The 25,043-nt window shown below is 44.5% G+C and overlaps 2 protein-coding genes across 3 annotated transcripts; one reads left to right on the forward strand and one right to left on the reverse strand.

Annotated features, from left to right (window-relative positions):
- Nucleotides 1–810: 810 nt before the first annotated feature.
- On the forward strand, nt 811–4,269 carry LOC311268747 (uncharacterized protein). Its single transcript, XM_084372554.1, has 5 exons — nt 811–921; nt 1,895–2,058; nt 2,151–2,261; nt 2,450–2,581; nt 2,789–4,269. Exons 1-5 carry the CDS (start codon nt 906–908, stop codon nt 2,984–2,986), a joined length of 621 nt encoding a protein of 206 aa, XP_084228680.1. The 5' UTR covers nt 811–905; the 3' UTR covers nt 2,987–4,269.
- A 1,636-nt stretch (nt 4,270–5,905) lies between these two features.
- samd14 (sterile alpha motif domain containing 14) lies at nt 5,906–16,091 on the reverse strand. 2 transcript variants are annotated; one of them, XM_084372543.1, is made up of 11 exons: nt 15,993–16,091; nt 14,646–14,695; nt 10,894–11,051; nt 10,668–10,784; nt 10,177–10,363; nt 9,949–10,048; nt 9,798–9,866; nt 9,519–9,675; nt 6,787–6,906; nt 6,457–6,612; nt 5,906–6,088 (listed from the first exon to the last, which is right to left on the reverse strand). In XM_084372543.1, the coding sequence occupies exons 2-11, from the start codon at nt 14,680–14,682 to the stop codon at nt 5,933–5,935; spliced, it is 1,257 nt and encodes a 418-aa protein (XP_084228669.1). In that variant the 5' UTR covers nt 14,683–14,695; nt 15,993–16,091; the 3' UTR covers nt 5,906–5,932. The 2 variants fall into 2 exon arrangements, with proteins under 2 accessions (XP_084228669.1, XP_084228668.1); XM_084372542.1 differs by having other exon boundaries at nt 10,668–10,787.
- Nucleotides 16,092–25,043: the final 8,952 nt, after the last annotated feature.

Below are 25,043 nucleotides of genomic sequence, written 5' to 3' on the forward strand. Positions count from 1 at the left end.
ACACACACACACACACATACACACGCACACACACTCACTCACTCACACACACACACACACACACACACACACACACACACACACTCTCTCACACACACACACACACACACACTCTCTCTCTCTCACACACACACACACACACACACACACACACACACACAGCTTGCTGATGTTACGATGTTTTTACACAAAGAAATCATCTTCATGTGTAATATTTGCCGAATTAATAAGCAGGCCTGAACAGTTCCGGATGTTGAAGACAGCGAGTCTCAAAGTTCACACAGTTTCTCCAAATGCAACAAGTCTTAAAATGTAGCGTTTTTTAAAGGGAGTCTGGTGAACATAAAATATCAAACTTTCCACTTCTTCTTTTGATGCTTGAGGTTTATTTTCTGATCATATGACCTGAAAACTTCCTCCACCGCTGCATAATAATAATAATAATAATAATAATAATAATAATAATAATAATAATAAAAATAAGTAGTAGTATTATGACATGTTCATTTTTGCTTCATCAGAGTGTTTCCACATCATGAGTGTTTAAACCTGCACTGAAGGACTTCTCTTCATAATTAAACTGAACTCTCTGTCGCGCTCACCGGTCACCTGGATGGACAGGCGTGATGAAGGTGTACGTGACGTGTGTTACCGGCAGCAGGTGAGACCTCTGCCGCTCTCGTCTCTCTCATTCGGTCGGTTGTGACGCAACAACTTTCTGGAGCTTCGTCACTTCGGGATTTATCGGTATGACTCCTCGGGTGACGGCGCTGTCGGAAAAACCCCGCTGGACTGAGCGCAGATAAAAGCTCCAAACTGCTGCAAATGGAAGCTGAAGGAGAATTTACCGAGTTAACCGGCGGACAGACACCGAGACCGACCGACAGACCGCCGCCCTGACAGACATGAACCCTCTGATAGGTAAGAACCAACTTTACTATCATTTAAACTGATGGAGAGACAGGCGGTTTAAATCAGCAGAAACATGCATGGAGTTTGGTTGGGGAGTGGATACAGATGTGCCCTGACTGTTCCCAAACAAACTTGAACAGAACCACATAAAAAAATCGACTTTTTAGACAAACGTGAAGGTGAGCAGCTGCACAGCTGCTGTACCTGAGCTGAGCCTGGACTCACCTGGAGCTCCACGGGGGGGGGGGGCTCCAGGTGATCATTCATTATGCTAGCAGCCTGACTCTGTGTTAGCATGTCTGTCCTCCACTCTGTCAGGACTGAGACATGTCAACACCTCTGTGAGGCTCATGTTGTCCCCATGATGAACTGTGATGATGTGCTGATCCTGTGACTCCGTCTAGCGCCACCATCAGGTCCACATGTTCACGGTTTATGAGCAAACACCTGCAGAACTGATGACATCACATCAGCCTCGGCTTCACTCTGATGATTAGCTCTTGTTAGCATGCTAACACACTAAACTAAGACTTGTAAACAAACATCAGCTTGTTAACATTGTCATTGTGAGCACGTTAGCATGCTGATGTTAGCATTTAGCTCGTCTCTATAGTGAGAATTGTGTCAAAAAGACATTTTCTGTATTCAAGAAACATAGTTGTGTTTTGTATTTGTGTTGTATTCTCGCTTCATCCGTCACACTGAACATTACATTAATAACTGCATATCTATCTGAAAAGACGACTTAATTAACATTTAATACATATTTCTGTAATAAACCAGTCTGTGGTTATAAATGTTAATGAGTCAGTAATAATCACAATAATCAATAATTAAGTTATAAGAGATAAGGTTGTTTATAAATTAATTTCAGTCCAATAATTAATATGTTAGAACTGATCACTGAAGTGTGAATGACGGGGCGGGCGGTGTTTACCCTCCGTACGCTGAACTGTTGATTAAAACCATGTTTCTCCTCCAGTCGTCGCCCTGCTGCACTACTTCCTGGTTGTGGTCCAATCAGCTCCCGTCAGCTCGTCCAACCTCCCGCCAGCGTTCACACAAGCGTCCAATCGAGCGAAGATGCTGGTGGAGAAAATCCTGAGAGACATCCCCACCGTGCACGCCGCCACCGTCAACACCGAGGTGAGCAAGACATCTGATTGGCGGCTTCAGCTCGTCTCCTATTGGCTCTTCTTCTTCTTCATGTGTTCTTAACCTCTTCCTGTTCTCCTCAGGGTTTGACCCTTGACCCCTCCACCCAAACAACCAACCTGCAGATGATGGTGACGTCACTGGGCATCCCTGCCGCACCCGTCCTCAAACCGCCATCCGAGCACTTCACACTGGTGAGTCTGCAGTCTGGGGGGTGTAGGGGGGACTGAAGAGGAGGTTCTGGAGGGTTCTGGAGGTTCTCAGGGTCTTTGAAGAGAGACATGGTCTTGAGGAGACAGTCAAGATATGTCCTGTGTATCTGAAACTCACCTGTGTTAAGATCACCTGTCAGTACTGATGAGCTGCGTGTCGCCCCCTGTAGGACATCTGTGTGAGTCGCATGTCGGCGGGCGGCCGGCTGTACCAGGGGCTGCTGGGAGTTTTGTCCAACAGTGTGAGTGACCTGAGCGACCTGCAGGCGGACCTCAGAGACCTGCTGACACACCTCAACAAGGTAACACACACACCTGACGTGACATCATGACACCAGGGAACATTCTGGAGCTCCACAGTAAAACAGCCGAAGTGTCTGAGACTTGTCTAGAACCTCCGGCCCGGCTCGTCTGCTGGATCCAATCTCTTCTCTGCACTTCCTGTTCTCTGGTGCTTCACTCTGATTGGCTCCCGTGCTAACAGCTGACTGTGTGTTTGTGTGCTTCAGATGAAGGAGGAGGCGCAGCTCGACACCGTTGTGGATCAGGACCACAGTCTGGACCTTGCCCGTCGTCTCCATGGTAACTACGAGGTCCAGGTGGCGGTCCACCTGACGCTGACGCAGCTTCGCTCTTTCTGTCACGACCTGATCCGCAGCCTGAGAGCCATCGCCACCTACAGGCGCCCGGCTGCAGCTGCACACTAGGCCCCGCCCACCATGGGTCAACCCCACGCTGCATTTGAGGACCTTAGGGAAAACATCAGTGTCACTCAGATGGACAGAACTGAGGAGTCCTGCAGTGCCTCGTGGGAGATACTTTATTGATCGTCCATCAGCGACTTTGTGTTTTTTCCACAAGAGTCTCTGAGGGAACTCTTCACACTGACGGACCGGAACCATCTCCTACAGAACCGTCTGCATTCAGCAGAACAGACGAGGAACACAAAATAAATTAAGATATTTAAATTTACATTTTCAGCAAACCGAGATGAGCAGCAGCCACACGAGACGTTCAGGTCAGTCAGAGAAATGAATCCAGAGTTTAGAGAAACATTTGAGCGACGAACAGCTGCAGTCCAGTTCTGTGATTGGACATTAGAAAGGATATGGACTGGACCGATCCTGATCAGAACATCTGCTGGGACAGAAACAAGCTGCACTGAGTGAAACGTCTTCCTTTAGAGACAATCTTTGCTGCTGCTGTTTGCAGATTCATTTATTCACGGGGACATTTTATGAGACAGATTCAAAGGACCGCTTGAACCCTGGCATTTTATTTTGGCGGGGGATCCTCCTCGGTGTGCGATCACCAGCTCTCGTCTCCTCTGATTGGCCGATGCGCTGCAGAAGAGTGGCAGCAGGAATGTGGCTGAAGATGTGAGCTGCAGGTCTGAACGTGTCCGACACCTCAAACCTGTTTCACGCTCGCTGCTCTTTGTTTTCATCTGGAAGCTGCAGGAGAGTTCAGACCGCCTGAAAACTACAGACGTCAGCAGAAATATCACCTGATGTTCAATAATCCGTCAGTTAACTGATTAATCAATTCACAGAAAATTAATTGGCAGCAAATTTTCTTATAATCAAAAACAAGAAAACCTTTGACTTTTAGACGCTTTTAGAGTTTGATGATGTCAACTTAATCATTAGACTGATCAATAATGGAGTTAATCATTAGACTGATCAATAATGGAGTTAATCATTAGACTGATCAATAATGAAGTTAATCATTAGACTGATCAATAATGAACTTAATCATTAGACTGATCAATAATGAACTTAATCATTAGACTGATCAATAATGAACTTAATCATTAAGTGCCGCTCTGATCAGAACTGATAATCGATCACTTCCTGTTGCTGCTGTTCCACATGAAAACGATCATGTGGATGCTTTTATTGTGAAGCAGCTACAGGAAATGCTGCTGGTCACGTCAACGTTTGTTTCTATAAATGTATTTATTTATATTTTTATTTATGTTTCAGTTTGTACGAACCTGCTGATATTTATCACACTTTATTTATTATCAATATTTATTGATTTCTTACAGTGAAATATTTATTGTTTGTGAAAGTTTTACTTTGGAGGAGGACTGAGGGGGAGAGAGGGGGGGAGGGGGAGAGAGTCACTGCAGGAAGTGAAAAGTTTCTCACATTGAGCAACAAGTGCAATGATGTCACAGTAGTGATGATGACATCACAGTAGTGATGATGACGTCACAGTAGTGATGATGACATCACAGTAGTGATGATGACTTCACAGTAGTGATGATGTCACAGTGCAGTAAACCCTGTGGGTGAACTCATTATTATTATTTATTTTGTTGACGAGGAAACAGATTTTATAAACAAAATGTTTGTTTATTGGCTTTTCTCTCAGCCAATCAGGAGTCCTGTACATGTTGATCTTAATAATAAATTATTTAACTGTCACTTCCTGTGTAGTTGTTGTGTTACGTGTGTGTGTGTGTGTGTGTGTGTGTGTGTGTGTTGGGGTGCGTTCCATTCAGATATCGAGTATTTACACTTTATATAAAATAAATAAATTATTATCTTTTGGGACTTCAAAGGACAACAATCATTTTTATTTGAATTTATTTATTTTTTATTTTGAAAGAAAATGATGCTCAGTTTTATTTATTGAAATGATCGTTTCAATGTGGAGGTCACAGAGTCAGAGGTCAGTCAGAGGTCAGAGGTTACAGAGTCAGAGGTCACAGAGTCAGAGGTCAGTCAGGGGTCACAGAGTCAGAGGTCAGTCAGAGGTCAGTCAGGGGTCAGTCAGGGGTCACAGAGGTCAGTCAGACGATGTGTTCAGGCGCTTCATGGAAGCAGAGAAAAGCTCCTGTCCTGGATCACATGACTGACAGGGAGCTTCCTGATTGGATGACTGGTGACCATGATTCAGATCTTTTCACCTGACCTCGTTTTTTAATAATGTTTAAATTAGATAATTTCATTTTACAGAAAATTACGACTGAATTAATGATTCAGATTGAAACACATAAACTCAAAATAAACCAAAATGAAAATATTTCATTGCTTAAATGACTTTTTGACGAGGTATCAGGTTGAATTTTGGCCTTTCTCTGCCTCCGTACTTCTCATCAACTCTGAAAGTCAGATTCTTTCTCTTTTCTCCTGTGATGACTTTCACACCTGAACACACTGTTAAACGACAACAAAGAGCACCTGAACGCACCTTTAACAAGTCCCTGGCATGCAATGGATTGTGGGATAGCGAGCACCACAGGAGATGTGTCCTTTAAACTGCTATGGTGGCCCTGAAGGACAAAACACATACATGCAGCAAATAAAAAAAAAGAGAAAATGAATTAAATTTGTTTTCATTCAGTTTTTATTCAGTGAAAAAAAAGTTGTTAATATTTCTTTTGTTCAAATTGAACTCACACAAACATGAAGACACTCGAACAAACACAAGTGAACACAACACTGCTTGAATTGCTGGATTTGTCCCTCAGGGCCACCGTACAGCCTGAAGCATGTCTTCATGATTAAATTACTGTTCAACGAGCTGCTGCGGAAACCAGGCGGAGCTCCAGGGTTTGTCCATTTTCCCCCCCGTCCCTCCGTCCACCAGTTGTCCTCTTCCCTCCCCCGTCCCCCCTCTCTGTCTCCCCCTGGTGGCGGTGCTCAGTTCCTGCGTTGTTCTTGGTCTTTTCTTCTTTGTTTTTCTTTCTGTTTCTCCATCTTGTCCAGAGCTTTCCTCTCCTTCTCTGCTGCACTCTGGATCTCTTTGATGCGACGCTTCAGAGCGCCGCGATCAGACGAACTGAGCACGCCCAGACTCTGCAGAGGACAGGAGACAGAGGACAGGAGACAGAGGACAGGAGACAGGAGACAGAGGACAGAGTACAGAGGACAGGGGACAGAGGACAGGAGACAGAGGACAGGAGACAGGGGACAGACAAACAGATTAATGTCTTTGTTAAATATTAAAGATGACTGAATAAAGCTTTTTATTTCTGACTTCCTGTTCACATTTTATTATTTGAAAATTGTCAAATTATCAAAGTTGAGACACAAATTTTAAGGAAACAAAACAAAACGTCTTTCTGATCCTGATTCTGATTCCGACTCTTTACTTTGTTCCTGGCAGTAAAAGTACATGAGTCTGAGCGCTCAGACGCCACGGAGGACGTCCTCCTCGTCCTCACCTTCAGCTTGTTGCCGTCCATCTGCAGCAGCTCCTGACCGTCCACGTCTCTCGCACTGAATTCTGGGACGTACTGCTCCATGTTGAGTCCTCGCAGCCAATCACAGACCTGCTGAGTCGTCCACGAGGACGCCGGACAGGACGGGTCATCACAGGGCTGAGGAGGAGGAGCGGGAGGAGGAGGAGGAGGATGAGGAAGAGGAAGAGGAAGAAGAGGAGGAGGAGGAAGAGGAAGAGGAATACGAGGAAGATGAAGAGGAGTCATCTGACTGAATGAAGCTCTATAGCGATGCTAAGCTAGAAGCTAACTGTGTGAGTGTGTGTGTGTTACCTCGTCAGAGGACTGTGACAGGGTGTGGTATGGGTGGGAGGCTCTGGAGGAGGAGTCGACAGGAGGAGAGGTGGAGGAGGAGGTGTGAGGAGGAGAGAAGTCCTCACTCAGAGCCGACTCCTGACAGAGAGACATTCACAGTTAACTTTATTTCCTGCAGTGTGAGACATCTGTCTGTCAGTGTGATCTCTTCTTCTTCTTCCTGTTTGTGTCACAGTCCTCACACACCACAGAAGAAGAACGTCTCCTAAACTGTCCAGCAGGGGGCGCTGACAGGATGACCTGAACTAAGACAGGTCGAGTCACAGTAATGGATCCTGATGTTACAAACATACGGCGGCCATTTTCTATTTTCTTCTACTCACACAACACACACACACACACACACACACACACACACACTAAGCCATTAGAGCCATTAGGCGGCTCTCTGATGGATGTTTAATGGAGCTTCTTCCTCTGAGCTTTAATGGTGAAGAGAGAGAGAGAGTCATAAACACACACACACACACACACACACTCACACACACACACATTGTTCTTACAGGCTATAACAGCAGAATATTTATCACCCACCACAAAACAAACCACAGCTGTGCAATCGTGTGTGTGTGTGTGTGTGTGTGTGTGTGTGTGTGGTGGTTAAGGATGGTCATGTGGGTGAAGATGAGTAAATCAAAAAATTATTGCAAAGAAACACGCTGCAAACTGATACACTCTGGTCTCTGATTGGCTGCAATCAAATTTGTGTTTCTGTTTAATCTGTTCTCCTCTTGTCAACAAAAGAGGAACCTTTGTCAACAATAGAGGAACCTTTGTCAATAAGAGAGGAACCTTTGTAAACAAGAGAGGAACCTTTGTCAATAAGAGAGGAACCTTTGTAAAAAAGAGAGGAACCTTTGTCAAGAAGAGAGGAACCTTTGTAAACAAGAGAGGAACATTTGTCAATAAGAGAGGAACCTTTGTAAACAAGAGAGGAACCTTTGTCTAGAAGAGAGGAACCTTTGTCAGCAATAGAGGAACCATTGTCAATAAGTGAGGAACCTTTGTAAACAAGAGAGGAACCTTTGTCAATAAGAGAGGAACCTTTGTAAACAAGAGAGGAACATTTGTCAATAAGAGAGGAACCTTTGTAAAAAAGAGAGGAACCTTTGTCAAGAAGAGAGGAACCTTTGTCAGCAATAGAGAAACCTTTGTCAACAATAGAGGAACCTTTATCAAGAAGAGAGGAACCTTTGTCAGCAATAGAGGAACCATTGTCAATAAGTGAGGAACCTTTGTAAACAAGAGAGGAACCTTTGTCAATAAGAGAGGAACCTTTGTAAACAAGAGAGGAACATTTGTCAATAAGAGAGGAACCTTTGTAAAAAAGAGAGGAACCTTTGTCAAGAAGAGAGGAACCTTTGTCAGCAATAGAGAAACCTTTGTCAACAATAGAGGAACCTTTATCAAGAAGAGAGGAACCTTCATAAACAAGAGAAGAACCTTTGTCAGCAATAGAGGAACCTTTGTCAACAATAGAGGAACCTTTGTAAAAAGAGAGGAGCCTCTGTCAGCACTACAGAAACCTTTGTCAACAATAGAGGAACCTTTGTAAACAAGAGAAGAACATTTGTCAGCAATAGAGGAACCTTTGTCAAGAAGAGAGGAACCTTTGTCAGCAATAGAGGAACCTTTGTCAAGAAGAGAGGAACCTTTGTCAAGAAGAGAGAAACCTTTGTCAACAATAGAGGAACCTTTGTCAACAAGAGAGGAACCTTTGTCAACAATAGAGGAACCTTTATCAAAAAGAGGAACCTTTGTCAACAATAGAGGAACCTTTGTAAAAAAAAGAGAGGAACCTTTGTCAGCAATAGAGGAACCTTTGTAAACAAGAGAAGAACATCTGTCAGCAAAAGAGGAACCTTTGTCAAGAAGAGAGGAACCTTTGTCAACAATAGAGGAACCTTTGTCAACAATAGAGGAACCTTTGTAAAAAGAGAGGAGCCTTTGTCAGCACTACAGAAACCTTTGTCAACAATAGAGGAACCTTTGTAAACAAGAGAAGAACCTTTGTCAGCAATAGAGGAACCTTTGTCAAGAAGAGAGGAACCTTTGTCAGCAATAGAGGAACCTTTGTCAAGAAGAGAGGAACCTTTGTCAAGAAGAGAGAAACCTTTGTCAACAATAGAGGAACCTTTGTCAACAAGAGAGAAACCTTTGTCAACAATAGAGGAACCTTTGTAAAAAAAAGAGGAACCTTTGTCAACAATAGAGGAACCTTTGTAAAAAAAGAGAGGAACCTTTGTCAGCAATAGAGGAACCTTTGTAAACAAGAGAAGAACATCTGTCAGCAATAGAGGAACCTTTGTCAAGAAGAGAGGAACCTTTGTCAGCAAGAGAGGAACCTTTGTCAATAAGAGAGGAACCTTTGTCAGCAAGAGAGGAACATTTGTCAATAAGAGAGGAACAAGGAGGGGAACCTTTGCCAAAAAGAGAGGAACCTTTGTCAATAGGAGAGGAACCTTTGTAAAAAAGAGAGGAACCTTTGTCAAGAAGAGAGGAACCTTTGTCAATAAGAGAGGAACCTTTGTCAGCAAGAGAGGAACCTTTGTCAATAAGAGAGGAACAAGGAGGGGAACCTTTGCCAAAAAGAGAGGAACCTTTGTCAACAACAGTGGAACCTTTGTCAACAACAGTGGAACCTCTATAACACGTAGGAAACACGTAGAAGTGCTGAGTTCGCTCCGTACCTGCGAGTGGGACTTGCGGGGTCTCGGGGAACTCAGTGGGGTGTTTTTGGGGGAGCAGGGGGGGGTCCCGGAGGAGGAGAGCGACCCCCGTCCTTCAGTGAACCAGGAGAACGAGACGAAGGATCCTGAAGAGCGAGACGGACTCTCAGACGGCTCTCTGAGGACAAAATAAAGGACACGTCTGTTTGTTTGTGATGAGTTCCTTCATTTATTAATGTGTTTGTTGATTCTGTTAAATGTTGACGTGTCAGAATGGAGGTTTGGTTTGTGACGACCCACCTGCTGCCCACAGACAGCCGGTTGGACTTGTCTTTCCTCACCCTGATGTATGAACGCCTGAGAGTCACGCTGACGGACGAGACATGAACACGTCGTTACTGAAAACATTCTGCTGATGTCGACAATAAGATACGTTTAAACGGTCTCTCACCCGAGGTCCAGGAAGCGTCTCTTAGTTTTCTTATCGAAGACGACGGTCGGACTGCCGGGATCCGCCGGACTCGTCTCCCGACTCGAGTCAGAAACCAACACTGACACACACACACACATATATAAATCATTAACAAATTAATTTGAGGTATCTAACAGTGCTCACACAAACAGAAGTGTGTTCTCAGGTGTGTTTCCAGGTGGTTGGACAGGTGTGTTCTCTGGGTACCTTCGCTGTCGGGCCTTCTGCTCCTCCTCATGTAGACACGTGAGCAGTCGGCGGAGGGGCAGGACCTGGAGGGCGAGCTGCTGGGTGTCACCAGGGCCTCCTGAGACGTGGCATTGGTCAGCTGATGGTACCGCCCCCGCGGGGGAGCAGCCAATGACGCTCCTTCATCCTCTGGAGAGTGACGCACCTGAAGAACCAAAGACAAGTTAGTCTTGCATCACCACTTCCTAAATATCATTCTGGGACAGGAGAAAAGGCTTTGGCTTGTTTGTCTTTCTTTAAACCAATCACAGTCCTGCCACTTAAATCCCTGCAAAAGAAAAGATAAGAGCTGCTAGCTTGTTTCTGTTTGTACCGTTAGCGAGCAGGCTAGTGTTAACGCACAGAGAAGCAGCGTTCATTTTGGTTGTTTGTATCTCAGTGTTGGGGTTAGCATTAGCATTAGCATAAATAACCACCACATTGTTGTCTGAAGCTCTGATTGGTCTCACCAGTGACGTGTCGAAGGAGAAGCCAGGGCTTCGAGCAGACAACAGCGAATCAGGAGACGGGGAGGAGCCTCGCATGGCCAGGTGTAGAGGTGAGCGAGCCGAGTGTAATGGACTGTCCTGCTAACACACACACACACACACACACACACACACCTCATCTTTAATCATCACGTCATGCCTCCACCCGTCAACATGTCTGTGTCACCTCCGTCAGACCGGAGCGTACCTTCCTCTCCAGGCTGTCGTCGCCCTCCGTCGAGCTCACGCTGTCACGGTAACGGGACCTGGAGGGGCGGTGCCTGCGAGCTTTGACGGACAGCTGGGCGCGGCCCTTCTGGATGCTGTTATCCAGCAGCTCGGTCTCTGGGATCGCCTCGTTCAGGTCTGAAACACACACACAGGTAAACTAACTCACCTCACCCTGACACCACCACGACCTCGTTCACCTTTAATTCAATCAGAATAAACTTTAAATAATTTATTTGAACTGCAGAAGTTAAAACACATCCAGTCACATGATGTCAGAGCAGCGACTGTTGTTCAGCCGCTGCAGCTTCAAACATAATGCCTTCATCTTCATCCTCGTCATCCTCCCACTGAACCCACCAGAGCCCCATCAAATATTCAACATGCTGACCAGCACACACACACACACACACACACACACACACACACACACACACACACACACACGTGTTAACAGTCGCTCACGTCACTGTAAACGGAGCTTTAGTTGTTTTCAGCGTTTCCGTCTGGAGATGTTTGCAGACACGTTCATCAGTGTGTTCTGATGTTCGTTCGGTGACTGAATGGAAGTTTTATTGGTCACACTGATAAAGACTCAAACAGAAACAGCTGCCGATGTTTTGTTGAGCAGATTCAGTGACGAGTCGTGTTTCTGCCTCGTTCACTGTATTTTCTGTAACTAAGCAAACAATCTGCTTCCTGTTCACAACGACACACACACGGCCGGCGTACCTGAGTGGTCAGGTGATGTGTGTTTGCAGGTGTGTTGTACGGACTGTTTCCAAAAATACTTGTGTGCATGTGGACGAGTCTCACCTGAACTCTGACAGTCTGAGTAGAGACCGACACCATACAAACGTCTGCAGGTCGACTGTTTAAAGACTCATAGAAAACATGAACCGCTCCACAAACGTCCAGACTTGGTGGATTTTTAACAAATGAAGTCAGAAAATAACCCTGAAAGAATCCAGAAGTTAAGAATCATCCATTATGACCTGAGTTTAAAAACAAACGTTGATAATATAGGAGATTTAATCCTTCACCAACAGACGAGCACATGTGAGAGCAGCTGATGATCCCTCAGGAAGTGAAACCAACAGTCAGCGACTCGGTTCAACTCAGTAACGTAGTGAAGCAGCGGCGAGTTTATATCTGATCTGAAGATGTCGTTACACAACAATCACACACGTGTGATGAAGGATGGAAGGATGTGAATTTTTGATAATCTAAGTACTAATAATAACAATCATGGAGACAAATATTGAACAAAGTCTGCAAATCCAGATAAGAAACTGCAACTGGCAGTGAGCCTGCTTTCTTTTCTTTTAGCAGCGAAGTGATAAACTCCATGACAGAACATTATAAAATATGATATTGTATAAAATAACATTACATGGTAAAAAAAAGTAAAGTTGCAGTAGGCTACTTTTATAAATATGCACCATATATATAGTTATTATTATTATTATTATTATTATTATTATTATCATTACTACTATTTTTCTGCATATTGTTGCTGCATATTGACATCACATTTACATGTCAGGATCTGGTTATCATAGACACAGCTTCAATATTTAACTGTCATGTATCATCACAGTACCAGAGTTACATACATTGGCAGCTGTAAACACTCATAAAAACATTATAAAAATACATATGTCGGTTTGGTGCCTAGCTGTATACTGAACATATCAGGAGTAGTTAATGTTACATACGTTGTTTTTGGTTCCTGTCTGTTTCTCAAATATATTCGTACGTGTGTGAATGTGTAAATGAGAGACATTAACTTACAGCACTTTGCAGAAGGAGCTTTATAAAGTTCACTCCATTGACTTGTATTAGTTCACGGGGCAGATCTGCCTCCTCCAATATGGCGGCGACGGCGACGTACGGTCCAGCGCTCAATGAGGCGTCTATGTATATATGTCTATGACCACAGCAACCACTAGCTGCTGCCAACTGTAGCTGCTGTTAGCTAATTAGCTCAGCTAGCCATGCAGCTAGCGGTCTGGACTGGGGAGCTCGGGGACCCAGGTTAATGTTTACTCTGCTGTGTAGCATGCTAACTTAACAATATGCAGACTTGTTAATGTCAAACTGTTGTTGATAATTTAAGATGTTGACAAGTTTAACTTAACAATAAAACAACAACATCAAACTGTGTGATCATAACTGAAGCTGCAGGAAATCCTGCCATTTATAATATTTTATCAGTCATTTCTTACTTTGTTTCCTTTTTTTCCCAAAATGTTTATGTTTCAAGTCGTTTTACAGTCATTATTTTTTTAATTAGTTTCTATTTTTGGTCATATTAACTTTTAAATCCATCAAACATTAACAAAAACATGTAACAAGTAGAATGACCTGTGTGAGTTTTACTGCCTTTCTTTAATTGACGTTTTATTCAGGCGTCTTTTTAAGAGAATAATAATTGTACCTAAAAATATATGAAGACACTTTTTAAAGTGTTTGTTCTCCCTGAGTTCTGACTGCAGGTGTTTCAGGACTCAGCTCATGAATAAAGACGACTTCATCAGTTCAGGTCTGGACACAAACATCATGTGTGTGTGGAGAATATAAGACTTCCTGTGTGTCTCCTCCCCCACAACAAGCTGACAGCAGCTTATTTCCCAGGGGAGACATGAGGGGGGAGACATGGGGGAGACATGGGGGAGGGGAGACGGAGGCAAACATTAACGGAGGTGAAGAAGAACAGAGAGAAGAAGACGTGAAGGTTTGGTGGTTACAGTGAGAGAGAGAACAGAGTGGATGATGGAGGAGGAGGAGGAGGAGGAGGAGGAGGAGGAGAGATCACACACTGATCTGAGGAGACGATATTTACACCCTCAACGTGCAGTCGTGCTCATGCTAACACTGTTAGCTAACAGTGTTAGCACAGTAGCTCCAGTGAAGACTTCGTGTTATTGAAGGGTTAAATCTGGTCTCCTCAGGTCAGGTCGTGATCTCTGAGATCACAGCAGACGAGCTGCATGGAGACATCTGATGTTTCAATCATCTCCAGCTGCTTCAGGTGTTCAGCAGAACGCTGCAACTCTGTTTTACTGTGAAGCTCCAGAAATGTTCTGTGGACTACGAGACTTCACCTGACTTTATATCATCAGGAGGAGATGATGGCTGAGCCTGACTTTATATCATCAGGAGGAGATGATGGCTGAGCCTGACTTTATATCATCAGGAGGAGACGATGGCTGAGCCTGACTTTATATCATCAGGAGGAGACGATGGCTGAGCCTGACTTTATATCATCAGGAGGAGGAGATGGCTGAACCTGACTTTATATCATCAGGAGGAGACGATGGCTGAGCCTGACTTTATATCATCAGGAGGAGACGATGACTGAGCCTGACTTTATATCATCAGGAGGAGACGATGGCTGAGCCTGACTTTATATCATCAGGAGGAGACGATGGCTGAGCCTGACTTTATATCATCAGGAGGAGACGATGGCTGAGCCTGACTTTATATCATCAGGAGGAGATGGCTGAACTCCACTGATGGTTTCAGCTGTTCCCATACAAACTGTTTGATTTATAAGAAAACTCTTTACATGTGTTGTCAGTAATGATTATTATAAAGTAACTGAAGCTGTCAGATGAATGTGGTTATAATATTTCCCTGTGAGACGTAGACAGACTCAAGGAAAGTACCTCAACTGTGTGTTTGAGTACAGTACTAAGTTACACTAGTGTGTGTGTGTGTCAGACTTACCGAACACATTGTCTGTATCGTCCAGTCCAGCAGACATGACTCAGCAGTTTCTGTTCAGAGAGACAGAATGAATTTAAAGGAGCAGTTCAACATCTGGTGTTTGTGTCTGGTACAGATCAGAACGGATTGACCGTGACGAGATCCTTCAGTTATTCAAACTATTACTTTGTTAACCCAAGTTACTGATACTCGAGTAAGCTGTGTGACTGAATATGAACAAATATACAAGTTGGTTCCCACAGTTAACTGTCTCCATGGCAACATCACACTTCCTGGTTACATCACCCAAAACATCATGTGAGATGTTGCACCAACACTCAGATCTTCTTCCACAAACAGGCGCAGAAAAACAGGTTCAGAGAGAGAGAGGTAGAGCGAGGTGGACAGAGAACAGGAGAGAGAGAGGGTGGCAGGTAGCCCAGCTGAAGGACCATCTGCTGCCTCACCCTGCAGACACTGAGCAGTGGACAGATGGACACTGTGGACATCCTGTCCTCAGGCTCAAAGGAACTCAGCCACAGAGACGGTAGAGAATCAGAGAAGGGAAGGAAAATAAAACCAGCTGGACACGTGTGACAGTCGTCATCAAGTGTCCAAGAGAAGACCGTGGAGACGTTTCACCTGACGCCTCCTCATGTCTCGTCTACTTTTGACAGTTTTGAGGTGTTTCATGATTGTTTATCTATAATCCATATGTTGATCAGTGTCACCTGTAGATTTAAGTTGGGATTTTTGTGTCATGTCCTCTCATGTTGTGTTGTCTTATCGTGTCTTCTCGTGTCATGTCATGTTATATTTTCTGAGAGTGTCGTGATGGATTATGTCGCACTGTCACGTTGTTGCATTTAGCATCTTGTTGCGTCATGTTGTGCGTCTCACTACATGTCATGTTGTCTCATGTTGTGTTTTCTTGTCTTGTGACATATTGTGTTGTTTTATGTCGCACAGAAAAACAGTCACAGCTTCGTAACGAGCCGACATTAGATTGATCTGTTAGCTGCTTCACAGACTGGGTGGAGATGGACACACACAGACACAGACACAGACACACACACACACACACACACACACACACACACACACACACACACACACACTCTCAGCTCTAATGAGACGAACACACAGCTCATTCCCAGAAGACTGAAGCTCCAACAGGAAAATGCAGCGTCAGGCTGAGACGGAGGAAGAACAGACATGAAAAGATGGTGGATGAAGAAGTGATGATGGAGATGAACAGACGGAGAAAGACGGAGGAGGAGAACATGATGACCAACATCCAGAGAGACACATGAGGTGAAATATGAGGCAGATAAACAAGCTGGAGCACCAACACACAGATAAACTCACCTTTCTGCCTCTCTGACGGCTGTCATGGCACGGCACCACCTCTCTCTCCCTCTCTCTCCCTCTCTCTCTCTCTCTCCCTCCACCTCCACCAGCAGCCGCTTAGCGAGGACAACGACTCCCAGGGTTCCACGGGGCTCGCTCCAGGCCAGGCGACAGTCGAGGCTGCAGCCGGAGGATTGTGGGCGCTGTAGTTTCCTCCTCTGGGCTCGCCTCTCCACCGACCGAACGCTGACAGCTGGAGGCAGAGCGAGAATGCTGGCTCACCGCTACTCAGCACAATACTGCAGCCTCCATCTGAGAGAGGACAGCAAGGACAGCTGAGAGGGAGGGAGGAGGAGGAGAGGAGCGGGGGAGAGGCAGGGAGGGAGGGAGGGAGGGAGGAGAGAGGCAGGGAGGAGGAGGAGGAGAGAGGGAGAGAGGGGGAGGGGGAGGAGGAGAGAGGGAGAGGACTGGATTAAAGAGAGAGAGAGAGAGGAAAATAAAAACAGAGGAGATGGAGGGCGATCAAGAGGAAAATGACCTGTTATGAATAAAAGCTGATACATGAATGTAATATTTGAATGAAAACACACGGTCACCTGCTGCAGGTGTGTCACAGTCTGCAGCTGCTGAATGACGGCAGCATGTCGTCATGTTACAGTCATACAGATGAACATACAGTCACATGTTGTGTTTCTACAGTCAGCTCAAACTATTTTACTGTGAAAATACAAATAATAATACAGCAATGTACTGTGTTTTATGTTACCCCAACCATAGTGTTTGTTAGCATGTTAGCCTGTCAGCCTGTTAGCAAATGTATCATGTTGGACCACTTGTAGTCCTGTTAGCCTGTTAGCCTGTTATCACCTTGTTAGCCTGTGCAACTTTTTTGGACCACTGGTAGGCCTGTCAGCCTGCTCGTAACCTGTTGTTACCATGTTAACCTGATAGCATATTGTTAGCCTTTTAGCATGTTAGCATGTGTACTTTGTTGTAAAACTACAATATTTCAAAGCTAAATGTATGTTGCTGTGCCCTGATTACAGTATTTAATTGTAAACAGTCACTTCACAGCAGCTCACTGTGATACTGCAAATAATTACCCATCATGCCTGTCAGAAGCATGATGACGCAGATGACTGTGAGAATTTACTGAGAACACCTGTTGTTCATTTTGCTCAAAGACAATCTTTGTTGCACATTTTATTACAAACATGATGTGAATAACTTCTGCAGAATCTCATTGTGGATCAGCGTCCGTCCCATATTTAAACAGGCACATCATTCAGAACACGTTGTGATTCATGGTGGCGGCTCGGCCTTGTTGCTCACTGACAGGAAGTTTTGACACAATGAGCCGACTTGGAATAAGAACAATGTAATTTAAGCTTCAGTTTGGTTCAGTGAAATTTCCTCCTGTTTGATCCATTTTTACTGAAATCGTTGCAGATTTTTTAAATTGATATTTTGATATATCATAATGATTTTCTGCAATAATGTGAGAGAAATGATCCAACAAACAGATACAAGAAGGAAAAAGTACATATATGAAATAAAGAACGACCGAACAATCACACAAGTAGTGTGTTCGTGCTGTAAACCATGTTTAAACCAAGTTTTGCTGCAGTAACTGTTGAATAAAGACAGAAACCAGGAACCAGAGGACAGTTTTTACAGACTGCAGTGTGACTGTTGCTGACGCTGAACTGCATCGCTGTCTTTAATTTGTCTAACCCGCAGATTCCACTGGATACGGTACGGCTGCGTTACGGCTCCGTTACGGCTCCGCCACGGCGGCGGAGCTGATCCGTAGCACTCTAGTCTATGTGTTAACTTCCACCAGGTCCGCTGCGCTGCGTGTCTGCTGCGTCCCAGCTCCGGCAGTCCGCAGCCCTGCGGAGCAGATACGCAGGACTTCTATTCTGGCGGACGCCGCAACACAACGCAGCAATTCAGCTGAATTTAGCACAGAGCAGACAGGAAGTCAGACACGAAACAACAACAAGAAATCCGGTTGATTTTCAAAATAAAACACTCTGTGTTGATACAAACACAAAAACCTCAAAAAAGAGACAAATACAAGCTCTTCTTCTAATCCGTCGGTCGGGAACACTTCGTGTTGTTGTGTTTATAACACATACATATAACTGCGTTCGTGTGTGATTATGTAATTATCGCGGGAATTCCTCGGTTTCGTTTCTCCAGCTGATCGGCGGAGCTGCGCCGTAGCGGACTCAACACGCAACTGGTGGGGGTTGCCGGACGAGGACGACGGAGCACAATCGTACCGGAGCCGTACCGTAGCTGTACCGTATCCAGTGGAATCTGCGGGTAAGTCGGCGTCACCCACAGAGCTACAACCGACACATATTTCACACTGAGATATATAGATAGATAGATAGATAGATAGATACTTTATTTATCCCGAGGGAAATTCAAGTGTCCGGTAGCATACAAAATACAAAACATACATTACACATATATAATAATATAAAATTAAAGTTAACAGTAGCTTCAGTAAACAGTGCAAACAGTAAACAGTGCAAATGGAAGTAAAACAGTGCAAATAGAGAAATTGTCCATTGTCTATTATCTATTGTCCTCCCTGCCTTTACTGAGAGCTGTTGTATTCTGATGGCCAGGGGGACGAAAGAGTTTTTGAGTCTGTTGGTGGAGCTGGACTGGGACAGCAGTCTGCCACTGAACACACTCCTCTGCCTGGTGAAGGTGTGCAGAGGGTGGTGGGTGTTGTCCAGTATGGACAGCAGTTTCCAGGGTCCTTCTTTCTGCCACTGTCACCAGAGAGTCCAGCTCTGTGCCCACTACTGAGCCAGCCCTCCTCACCAGTCTGTCCAGTCAACCGGCGTCTCTTCTTGCTGCTTCCTCCCCAGCAAACCACAGCATAAAAGAGGACGCTGGCCACCACAGACTGGTAAAACATCTGCAGCAGTTGTTTGCAGATGTTGAAGGACCCCAGCCTTCTCAGGAAGTACAGACGGCTCTGCCCTTTCCTGTGTAAAGTGCCCATATTTGCTGTCTAGTCCAGCTTGTCATCCAGCTGCAGCCCCAGATATTTGTAGGTCCTGACCACCTCCACATCGACCCCCTCGATGGACAAGGGTTGGAGATGTGGTTTCTTCCTTCTGAAGTCCACCACCATCTCCTTGGTCTTGGAGGTCTTGAACTGCAGATGGTTGGACCTGCACCACCTCACGAAGTCCTCGACCAGGCTCCTGTACTCCCCCTCCCGTCCATCCTTGTTACAGTCAACTATCGAAGTGTCGTCCAAGTATTTCTGCACAGGCTGAGGAGGGATCTGCCTGTGTGGTCAAAGATTCCCTCACAGCAGTCAAAGAAATTGCGGAGAAAATAAATAAAGAAAAAAGTCGTCATCTGTGATGAAGAGCCTCACCAACTTTGCTAGCTTAGCGCCAGGTATCCGAGGTCTGGTGTCCTCTGTTGTCAACATGGTTTTGGCCTTCTTCTCACATGAAAACCATTTGAAGAATGAGGTATAGAGGCTGAGGTGAACAGGAAGCTGGACTCTCTCTCCATCCAGATCTCCAACCTGGCCACAGATGTGGAATGGTTCAACTACGTCAGCATCTACTCTCAAGACGAGCTCCGCATCCTCAACGCCTGGAGGAAGCTCAATGAGTTTATTCAGAACAGTGAGTCGGCAGAAAATCAAGAGGAAAAACTCCGACTGGCAGAAATATTCACCAACTACTATGAGTACACAGGAACTGAGGCCAGTGTGGCCAACTTCTACCATTACCTGACGATTGACAGCACGTCTCTCAGTGAAAACCTCAACAAGCTGCTGGTGAAGAAGTTTAAATGTGACATTCGCAAGATGGCTGATTATAACTTCTATTTCAGCACATTGCTGATAGAGGGAATGGTGCTAAATGAAGCCTACTGGAAACTGATCGGTGTCAGAACATCAGCCAAAGAAGCCGAACACGTCCAGATGTTCAAGAAGGTCTACAAAGCTCAGATATCAGCTGTGGACTTCTGCCTGAACAACACTGAGCATTACATGAAGAAGGACGTGGAGGAGATCAGCAAAGCACTCAGTCCTGACAACAAACAAGCCCTCGCTGAAGAGGTGAAGAAGAAGCTGGATGAGAAGTATGACTGGTACAACTGGGTGGTGCTTCCTTCCTGAATTCTTTAAATTATGCAGAATATTTTAGTGCGGTACATTTCATCTATAGGAGCGACTTTGTTGAGGAACCAGAACCCTTTTATCAAGCTGAATGTAATTGGGAAGGCTACGACTGGAAGATGTTCCTGCATGAATCCAGGAGGACGCCTGCCTGCAGTGATGACATGTTCAATCAATGCTTAAACGCAGCTGGTAAACAAAGGAAAGTGCAACGACCCTTATGTCCTGTAGGTGGCGCCTGCTTGTCACAGCCCCCAGGTTGGAAACCCCATCTCCTATTGTCTGTGAGCGCACCTGAATGCATCACTTCCGCCTACACCGGAGGAGATAAATACAGCGGCAGACCCTTTTCAATGCAGTCCCAGAGTTACGTGTTGCGGGAAGCTTCGGCTTTCGCTACGCAACTATTACTCTAATGGAGCTGCAGATGTCTGGACTTATTTTTCCCACCTAGGCCGCAGTCTTTCATCTCGCCGGACGAGCCAAAACTGCGCCGTGTTCACCGAACACGCTCCGGATCCTGAAAAGATGCTGTGCAACCAGCCTCTCTTTACCTGCCTGCAGAAGGAGGATCATTTGATTTTTCCTCAGAAAACACCCGCTCCTGCCCGTTTTCTTATTGCCCGTCGACCACGCTGTCTTAACAGCCAGCGCAGAAACTGCAACCCGCCTTTAATCCACGCCGAGGAAGCGAGCTGGATTAAGGAAGACACGACTACAAGTGAGGCTGAATGAGTGTCTGGGCAGATACTATAAATTAGCGTGTATTGTATGCTTGTGAGCTACATCATTGTTTGTGAGTTTTGTGGACCACCGTGTCCCTCTTTTTATTGCTGTTCATTTTACGTTGTAAAACATGTTGTTTGCTTTCCCTTTTCACTCATTACGAGCTGATTTGAGTCCCTCCACGCCGTGGAGCGGGAGTGTTAGCCTAGCCGCCGCTAAGGGCGTTGGCCCTTTGTCTTTGTCTTGCTCTCTCTCTCTCTCCCTCTCTTAACTAACCCACATGTACACGCACATTAGGAGTTACGCGCGCACACGTAATCTTATGGGCGACCTGTTGGAGACCTACGGTTGATGACCTCTGACAAGATACGTGTGTCTCGTGATATCTCCCTTTTATGACTTAAGAGACAGAGACAGAAGCCTCGTGGCAGCACGTCCACCTTTTGTGGGACCGTAGGTCACTTTCCCTACAAATTCATCTCCTGTGCAATCAAAGTGCACACGAGTCTAACGGTGGTGTAACCATTGCCGTTGTTCAAATCTCGCGCGTTCGTTCATTTGACTAGCTTTAGGTGACGCATTCACGTCCACCATTTTTGGAATTCCAGACACATGATTCAGCAAAATCTATGGTCCTTTGTGAATTCGTATCCACGCGTGACTTCTCCAAGTCACGTGTCGGCCATTTTTGTAGTCGAATGAATGTGAGTTCCCCATTTCCGGTCCGGCCATGTTTGTAGTCCTTTCAACGGAACACTCTGTGACGTCACCCTCCAAGGGAGCATGACCACCATTTTGGCTCTCCGCCATCTTGTTTCTTTGACTGCAACCGCCATCTTGGCTCCTCTTTCTTTGTCTCTGACACACACACACACACACACACACACACACCCATGCTTGTTTGTTATTTGTGCTTGAGTTTGTCTTAGTTTAGTTTTATAGTTTAGCTGCTTTGGTTGAGTAATTGATTTGTGTTTATTGAAAGTATTATTGATTTAATCAATTTGCTAACAATAATAAAGTCTCTTATATTGTACATAGCAGTTTTCTGTGATTATTTTGTGAATATGTTTTGTAGCATTTATTGGTTGTGATGGTCAGTGCTCAGATTCGTTTCCTTCACTGTTCCTTTAAAGCAACACTAGGTAGTTTGGACTCATTACTGCCCCCGGCTGGTTGAGAAGCGCAATTATCTGTTACCAGTGTCGTAAATACTGTTGCTGTATGAGCATCCCTGGGGAAAATGAATACACGTGAATTTGTTGACGGAGCCGGCGAAACACGAAATCGTCTGAAAAAACCTCAAGAGTGCCAACAACAAGCTAGATTCAGAGAGAGCAGTTGGTAGTTTGTTAGCATATAGGCTGCACATAATATAGAATTATTCTCATACCGAGTTGGTTATAGTGACTGCACCGACTAAGTTTAGTAACGTCTGAAAATATAACTACGTTTTCGGGAGTTACTGAATACAATCGCAAGTTGACGTTGTGTTCGGCGTAATAACTACAACCAACTCGGTATGACAACAGTAAGTAGCATGCTAACGTTACCTGCTGATCACACCGTTCAACTATTATGTTGATTATCTGCATGAACTAAGGAATCTGCAACTTTTCAAGACAAGACGTTCATAGTGTTTTAGTAAGTTAGTCATCGTTTACAGTCACTACATTAAAACGTGCAAGCTGACGTTGTGTTTGGCGTAATAATTACAACCAACTCGGTACGACAACAGTAGCTAAGTAGAATGCTAACGTTACCGATAACAACAATAGCCTGACGTTACCTCCCGACCACACTGTTCAACAATTACGTTGATTATCTGCATGAACTAAGGAATCTGCAACTTGACAAGACGTTCGTAGTGTTTTAGTAAGTTAGTCATCGTTTACAGTCACTACATGAAAACGAGCAAGCTATCGAAACGGACAGCATTAGATTATCTCCCGGCTTTATTACGGTTATAAACTGTGGACAAACAGAGCCCCAATGAACACCACATAACAACAAATCAACTCAACCAACCATCCATTCCCAACGGACACATGTAACAATGGTGGAACCTGCAAGAAGCTGCTGGACTCCAATGACGGTCTGTGTGAGTGTCAGGGCGGTTACTATGGTGACAGCTGTGAAGAGAAAATGGACACATCATTGGCCGAGAAGATTGATATTGGTTATCCTGTAACCGTTATCACCGGCACACACAGCAGACTGAGAATGGTGGAGGCCAAACTGGTCCAGATCATTGACACCATCAATGACAGATGTCAACTTCGTCCCAACTAAACTAAACTAAACACACATCAACCGACTGAGAACAGCAGCATGACGGATGAAATGATGGAACAAGTCAAATCTCCAGAAAATACCCTGATGAAGGTAGAAACAAGAGATCTTCATCAGCCCAATCATACGTCTCAACTCTGCCAGCAGATGGCACCAAAGTCAAGAGAAAAGTTCCAGATTAAAAAGAAAATTCACCAAATAATTTAAAGGACACAAATTATGACTGTTCCTGCCCGATATTATACTTAAATAACTGTAACTGTTACTGTAAATAATTCATAATAAACACAGTTTTAAAATCAGTCCAGTAGATCTCCTCAGCTGGCAGCTGCAGCACAGCTGTAATGAAATCCTTTGGGGCAACGCTGACAGTCAAAGTCACGTCCAGTGAAAGTGCTTGTGTTTGTCTGTGACAGGCTGGGGTTGTTATTCTAAGTGTCTGACAGCATAACAGAAACCATTCCTACAGAGACCTTCATGTTAAATAAGAAGATCTTTTCATAATCAGTCTCTGAAATCTCACTAGAGATGAGTTATCTAACTCGTCAAAATCAGTAAAACATTCAGCCGTGACTCTGGAAATAAATTATTGCTGGCAGTTCCTCGAGGTAAACTCCAAACTCCTCTCTCCAACTCTGACTGATGTTTCCACCGTCATCTTCCTGCAAAAACTCAACTCTCGCATGGTTTCAGAGCCAGACTTCCAACCAGCCAACCAACCAACCAACCAACCAACCAAACAACCAACCAACCACCAACCAACCAACCACCAACCAACCAGCCAACCAACGAACCAACCAGCCAACCAACCAACCAACTAATCAACCAACCAACCAACCAATCATATTTCACAGTGAACCTCAGAGCAGCATGTGTTTTGTGATCTAATGAAAGATGTTTATTCGTCCAGCTAATCCAGCGAACGTTCTCTCCCTCAAACACGGTTCAGAAATGATCACCCAGGTGTTGTTGTAGCGCCACCAGGTGGTCTTTTGATGTAGTTATTGTTGCCTGACAGTAAGATGTTGATGAGTTTGTCTGAAAAAGATTCAGAATCATTAAATCATTTGCAAAACTGTCAAAAGTGTGTCGCAGTTTAATTATTGAATGTGATGTTATCTACTCTCAATCTACAGATTATTAGTTTCATCATAGCTTCATGACAGCTGAGCAGATCACACACACACACACACACACACACACACGTGTATATATAAAGTATATTCTGAGTCAGTAATTGTTTCCCAGAAGTCGCAGGTTTCATTGATAAATATAAGTATCATCTGCATCAATGTAATATTCATGGAGTGTTTCCTGATAATATTACCTGAGGGAAGAATATATAATCAGAAGTGGTCCAAGCACAGGAGCTTATGGAGCTCCACGACTGACTTCGCTGCATGGAGGACTCGTCGTTAAAGATCAGGTCTGGAGGAGGAAACCTGATTGTTGAGTCTCACTTCCAGGATGTCAAACACAGATGTTTTGTATTGTTGTTGTTGGTTGTTGTTGAGGGTCGGATCGAGCCACAAGTTGATCGTTTACTCTCACCAACCTGAAACGTTGATATTTGACGTCCTGGGAATGAGACTCAACAATCAACTGTCTCTTCTCCAGAATCGAAGACCCCACCTTAAAGACATAAAATAAAAAAGAATAGAAAGTAAACATAAACCTCACAAACTTTTTAAAGTATGTAGATGATCTGAATGATACTGAAACTACAATGAAAAACTGACCTTTAAAGTTTAGTTGAAGCAGTTCTCTGTCAAGATCCAAATCAAATACAGAAAACTGAAGTTCAAATTACAGTGAAAATCTCTGCTCAGAAACCTTGAGCAATATTTACTTGTTCAGTAAAGATTGTGACAGCAGTTTAG

This window comes from Pagrus pagrus, assembly GCF_965226575.1.
Source record: "Pagrus pagrus genome assembly, chromosome: 13".
NCBI classification, from domain to species: domain Eukaryota; kingdom Metazoa; phylum Chordata; class Actinopteri; order Spariformes; family Sparidae; genus Pagrus; species Pagrus pagrus.